The 6,565-nt window shown below is 46.6% G+C and overlaps 1 protein-coding gene across 1 annotated transcript; it reads right to left on the bottom strand.

Moving 5' to 3' along the window:
- Positions 1–603: 603 nt before the first annotated feature.
- On the bottom strand, positions 604–6,231 carry LOC144329046 (uncharacterized). The gene is made up of 2 exons (XM_077935506.1): positions 4,604–6,231; positions 604–3,491 (listed from the first exon to the last, which is right to left on the bottom strand). The coding sequence occupies exon 2, from the start codon at positions 3,141–3,143 to the stop codon at positions 609–611; it is 2,535 nt and encodes an 844-aa protein (XP_077791632.1). The 5' UTR covers positions 3,144–3,491; positions 4,604–6,231; the 3' UTR covers positions 604–608.
- Between the last annotated feature and the right edge of the window lie 334 nt (positions 6,232–6,565).

Genomic DNA, 6,565 nt, shown 5'->3' with positions numbered 1-6,565 from the left:
GCTCCTTCTACAGTCCATACCCTTAAATGGTTTCTCCCGTGTGTGAGTCCGTTGATGTGTTCTAAGGCTTCCATTTTCACTAAAGCTCTTTCCACACTCAATACATTTAAATGGTTTCTCCCCTGTGAGAGTCGTTGATGATTTCTAAGGCTTCCACTATAACTAAAGCTCTTTCCACACTCAATAAATTTACCGTATTTTTCGCCCTATAGGACACATTTTTCCCCTCCAAAAATGAAGGGGAAATGTGCGTGCGTCCTATGGGGCGAATGCAGGCTTTCGCTGAAGCCTGGAGAGCGAGATGCATCTGTGTGCACCGACCCCTCTCGCTCTCCAGGCTTCAGGAAGCTATCCGCAAGCCTCGCGCGCCCAGCGGCAGCTCCCACCGGGTTCGCAAGGCTTGCAGGCGGCAGCCTGCAGCCCGAATCATGGGGCACGCTGCAGAGCCCGCCCCGTGCTTCGGGCAGATGTCCACAAGCCTTGCGCACCAGGTTCACAAGGCTTGCAGGCAGCAGCCTGTTCTGGGGGCTGGGGTCGGGGGAAGCCAGCCAGGAAAAAAATATTTTTTCTTTATTTCCCCCCCTCCCCCAAAAAAAACTAGGTGCGTCCTATGGGGCGAAAAATACGGTATCTGGTTTCTCCCCTGTGTGAGTCCGTTGATGTGTTCTAAGGCATCCTCTGTTACTAAAGCTCTTTCCACACTCCATACATTGAAATGGTTTCTCCCCTGTGTGAGTCCGTTGATGATTTCTAAGGTCTCCACTCTGACTGAAGCTCTTTCCACACTCCATGCATTTAAATGGTTTCTCCCCTGTGTGAGTCCGTTGATGATTTCTAAGGTCTCCACTCTGACTGAAGCTCTTTCCACACTCCATGCATTTAAATGGTTTCTCCCCTGTGTGAGTCCGTTGATGTGTTCTAAGATCTCCACTCTGACTGAATTCCTTTCCACACTCGATACATTTATATGGTTTCTCCCCTGTGTGAGTCCGTTGATGATTTCTAAGGTCTCCACTCTGACTGAAGCTCTTTCCACATTCCATGCATTTAAATGGTTTCTCCCCTGTGTGAGTCCGTTGATGTCTTCTAAGACATCCACTATCACTGAAGCTCTTTCCGCACTCTATACATTTATATGGTTTCTCCCCTGTGTGAGTCCATTGATGGTTCCTAAGCTTTCCATTTTCACTAAAGCTCTTTCCACACTCGATACATTTAAATGGTTTCTCCCCTGTGTGAGTCCGTTGATGTGATCTAAGGTTTCCACTTTTACTAAAGCTCTTTCCACACTCTATGCATTCAAATGGTTTCTCCCCGGTGTGAGTCCGTTCATGTCTTCTAAGGCTTCCACTATTATTAAAGTTCTTTCCACACTCCATGCATTTAAATGGTTTCTCCCCTGTGTGAGTCCGTTGATGTCTTCTAAGATCTCCACTCCGACTGAAGCTATTTCCACACTCCAGACATTTATATGGTTTCTCCCCTGTGTGAGTCCGTTGATGTGATCTAAGTTGTGCACTCTGACTGAATTCCTTTCCACACTCCATGCATTTAAATGGTTTCTCCCCTGTGTGAGTCCGTTGATGTGTTCTAAGGCTTCCAATATCACTAAAGCTCTTTCCACACTCCATGCATTCAAATGGTTTCTCCCCTGTGTGAGTCCGTTGATGTGTTCTAAGATCTCCACTCCGACTGAAGCTATTTCCACACTCCAGACATTTATATGGTTTCGCCCCTGTGTGAGTCTGTTGATGATTTCTAAGGTTTCCACTCTGACTGAAGCTCTTTCCACACTCCATGCATTTAAATGGTTTCTCCCCTGTGTGAGTCAGTTGATGTGTTCTAAGGGTTCCACTCCGACTGAAGCTCTTTCCACACGCGATACATTTAAATGGTTTCTCCCCTGTGTGAGTCCATTGATGTGTTCTAAGGTTTCCACTTTTACTAAAGCTCTTTCCACACTCGATACATTTAAATGGTTTCTCCCCTGTGTGAGTCTGTTGATGTGTTCTAAGGTTTCCACTCAGACTGAAGCTCTTTCCACGCTCCATACATTTATATGGTTTCTCCCCTGTGTGAGTCCATTGATGTTTCCTAAGGCTTCCATTTTCACTAAAGCTCTTTCCACACTCGATACATTTAAATGGTTTCTCCCCTGTGTGAGTCCGTTGATGTCTTCTAAGCTTTCCATTTTCACTAAAGCTCTTTCCACACTCGATACATTTAAATGGTTTCTCCCCTGTGTGAGTCCATTGATGTGATCTAAGGCTTCCACGATCACTAAAACTCTTTCCACACTCCAGACATTTATATGGTTTCTCCCCTGTGTGAGTCCATTGATGGTTCCTAAGGCTTCCACGATCACTAAAACTCTTTCCACACTCCAGACATTTATATGGTTTCTCCCCTGTGTGAGTCCATTGATGGTTCCTAAGGCTTCCATTTTCACTAAAGCTCTTTCCACACTCGATACATTTAAATGGTTTCTCCCCTGTGTGAGTCCGTTGATGTTTTCTAAGGTTTCCACTCCGACTGAAGCTCTTTCCACACTCCAGACATTTATATGGTTTCTCCCCTGTGTGAGTCCGTTGATGGTTCCTAAGAACTCCACTCTGACTGAATTCCTTTCCACACTCCATGCATTTAAATGGTTTCTCCCCTGTGTGAGTCCGTTGATGTCTTCTAAGGCTTCCACGATCAGTAAAACTCTTTCCACACTCCAGACATTTATATGGTTTCTCCCCTGTGTGAGTCCGTTGATGTATATTGAGGTGTCCACTCCGATTGAAGCTCTTTCCACACTCCAGACATTTATATGGTTTCTCCACTGTGTGAGTCCGTTGATGGTTCCTAAGGCTTCCATTTTCACTAAAGCTCTTTCCACACTCCATGCATTCAAATGGTTTCTCCCCTGTGTGAGTCTGTTGATGATTTCTAAGGTTTCCACTCCGACTGAAGCTCTTTCCACACTCGATACATTTATATGGTTTCTCCCCTGTGTGAGTCCATTGATGTGATCTAAGTTGTGCACTCTGACTGAAGCTCTTTCCACACTCCATGCATTTAAACGGTTTCTCCCCTGTGTGAGTCCGTTGATATCTTCTAAGGCTTCCACTATTATTAATGTTCTTTCCACACACCATACATTCATATGGTTTTCCCCCTGTGTGAGTCCCTTTGTGCAATTTAAGGTTTCCACTCTGACTGAAATTCTTCCCACACTCCCTGCACTTAAAACGTTTTCTCTCTGTGTGAGTCCGCTGGTGTGTTCTAAGTTTTGAGTTGAAAGAGAAGCTCTTTCCGCACTACATACCTTTGAATGGCTTCTTTCCTTTTTGTGTTCGTTGATGTGAACTATGTGTGCTCATTCAGTGATGCATATTCCACATTTCACACATTTTAATGGCTATTCCTAATGAAACGAAAGGTGCCCTGTCCCCCGCAATTCTGTCTTCTCCATCACCTTTTTCAGAGTGGGCAGAAAGCAAATCCTGTTTGGGTTTCAAGGAAGAGAACAAAGGGAAAGAGAACACATCAACCGCCATTAGCACCTTCTCTTATTTCAACATCTCTTACATTCTCCCATGTCCTACCTATGTTCCCAATTTTTAGGAAATTAAAATGGTATGATGTCAAATGGTAGTAATGCATCAGGAACCTTTCAAGATCCTCAATCATCTTTAATAACACAGCATGATCTTGGAATACTGTTGTCCTCTGGGACTGCCTTTCAAATCAAGTGGTTGCCCCGTTTACACCTCTAGATCTTCATGAATCACCTGCACAGTCCCACTGACCTCAGGAGGTCCATATGGATTATTTTGGGAGACCCAGGCCTACATCTCTTCCAGGGACTGTGGTCTGGGTCAGTCAGAGAACTAGTGACAAGGCTTGGTGCTTGGGGTCAGCTGAATGGGTGCTCAGGGAAGCTCCTGTTCTTGGAGATGGACCTCCGTCTACATGCCTCAAATTGCATGGAGAGAGCAGAAGAAGCAGAAGGAAAGCAGATGGCACATGGGAATCCCAGACGGAAACACCCACCCCAAAGGTTCTTTATAATGATGATGTGCTGCCTGATCCTGTGCTTGTCTTCTGACAGAGGACTATCCTAATCTGAAAGGCAGGATATTCAAGGCAAGGAGATAACTGTTCTTCATGGTAGGTAGACATATTGGTCTGACACAGTTGAAGTAAAAAAGTAAAAAAATAGTCCAGTTGCACCTTAGGTTCTAGATATAAGCTTTTGTGTGCATTCACAGTTCTTCATATAGTGGGAGATGGTAGTAGGAGTACCCTTCTGAGAAAAACCCCACCCCACCCTCCCACGATATACAAGGGTCTGGTGACATCTGTGTCAGTGTATCTGAAGAATTGTGCATGCACACAAAAGCTTATACCTAGAACAATCTTAGTTGGTCTCTAAGGTGCTACTGGACTATTTTTAAATGTTTTATTTCAACTGCGTCAGACCAACACGGCTACCTACCTGAATCTAGATCTCATGGGGTGTTGGGGATAAGTAGTTCCTTTGGTGGGGAACATGTCCTGCAGCTTCTGGGGTCATTTTTCCACCCTTGGTGCCCACCCTGCACTCAGCTCTCACCTGTGGCTTCCAGAAGCTGTCAGCATGCAACAGGGGTTCAAGCAAAGGCTTCTACCAGCCGGCTAAACCAGGTGAGGAAAGCTGATGGGTCTCAAATCGTTGATGGGCTGGGTGGGGAATTCTGCTGCACCTGAAGTCAAGCCCTGGTGGATGGAGTGGAGGAGAACAACCGTGAATCCCACAGTCCTGAAGGCAGATTCTGCCCGTGCGGAAGAGGAAAGAGAAGGGCAGGTGGGGCACGTCCACCTGGAGGCTTGTTATCTAGTCCCAGGATTACTCTGACTTTGAATTATATATAAATTGCAGTATTGAAATGCGCCTGCTCCCACTTCATATTCTGATATTACTCTACTCTGCTTGTCTGTTTCTTACTTGAGTGATGTTTTGGTTTGCTAAGTCAGGGTTTTACTGTGAGTTACATTTTTGCTATTTTTTGGGTCCTGTCATGCTTATCTGTCTTCAGTAATAAATTTCTCAGCTGATTTTTTTTTCTGCCTCTGAGTGTTTTCTCCTACTCTGCTACCTATACATCAATCATTATGGAGGAGCAAGATCTGCAACCTAAAGCCCTCCTCAGCATCGGCCCTGTGGACCTGAAGGAGCATCTTCACCCCCATCGTTCAGTCCGGACAGGGAGGTCCGCCTCCGAGAGTCTTCTGCTGGTTCCCTTGCAGTTAGAAGTGAAGTTCCAGGGAACCAGGCAGAGGGCTTCCTGCCCCATGGAATGCCCTCCCTTCAGAGGGCTAGGAAACAGGCAACTATCTGACATTTAGAAGACAGCTGTATCAGGAGGCTTTTAATTTTTGGATGTTTTACTGTCTTGTATATGTACTGTAGGGACGCGGGTAGCGTTGTGGGTTAAACCCCAGAACTTAGGACTTGCTGATCAGAAGGTCGGCGGTTCAAATCCCTGCGACAGGGTGAGCTCCCGTTGCTTGGTCCCTGCTCCTGCCAACCTAGCAGTTCGAAAGCACATCAAAGAGCAAGTAGATAAATAGGTACTGCTCTGGCGGGAAGGTAAACGGCGTTTCCGTGCTCTGCTCTGATTCGCCAGAAGCGCTTAGTTCTGCTGGCCACACGACCCGGAAGCTGTACGCCGGCTCCCTCGGCCAATAAAGCGAGATGAGTGCCGCAACCCCAGAGTTTCCCGCAACTGGACCTTCCGGTCAGGGGTCCCTTTACCTTTACCTATATGTACTGTAAGCTGCCCAGAGTGGCTTGGGGAAGATACTAATAGTATAACATCTAGAGTGGTGCCTCGGGTTACAGGCGCTTCAGGTTACAGACTCTGCTAACCCAGAAATAGTACCTTGGGTTAAGAACTTTGCTTCAGGATGAGAACAGAAATCCTGCTCTGGTGTGTAGGGATATTGCGGAGTGGACAGTGGGGTCCGGAGGGAGACACTTTCCACCAGCAGGCAGCCACAATCTGCCTGCACGCGTGACCTTGGGGTGCAGGGCAACCCCCCCCGACAAGCCACAGCTGTCTGTACATCATTCCACCTCTGCCTGACCTTTTGCGATCTCAGCAGTTTGCGGTGTCCTGTCTGTAACCCTTTTCCATGAGACGTTTGTCTCCATTCATCATACATTGAGCAAGGGGGAAATGACGCTGTGGAACAGGTGCCAAAATAACTTTGTACCTGATACGGAAGGAACGGGGGGGTACCCATCCTTCCCCACCGCTCCCTGAAGGGGTTCGAGGCCGGTTGGGCACTGCAGGGGCCCCCGCACCATTGCATAGGCACCACACTGTACCCCTGCCTTGTAAATAAAAGGCTCTCTTTCCTGTCTTCACGCGGGCGGAATAATGTGTGTTGTCTGTTCCTTCTGTCTTTGACAGACTACCTTTCTTAAGTGTGCATAGTTTAAACTGCAAGCTTGCTTCAAAATTTTAAATCTAAGGAAGCTATGCTGGACCTTATCAGTCCTAAATAATACAAAATGAGAATGAGGGGTGCA

The sequence above is a fragment of the Podarcis muralis genome, chromosome 10 (genome assembly GCF_964188315.1).
Source record: "Podarcis muralis chromosome 10, rPodMur119.hap1.1, whole genome shotgun sequence".
NCBI lineage: Eukaryota > Metazoa > Chordata > Lepidosauria > Squamata > Lacertidae > Podarcis > Podarcis muralis.
This window is presented reverse-complemented; position numbering and strand designations above follow the sequence as displayed.

Coding starts and splice junctions, on each gene's coding strand:
- LOC144329046 (XM_077935506.1), bottom strand. CDS start 3,143: ATGGTGTGTGGAAAGAACATTAATAATAGTGGAAGCCTTAGAAGATAT.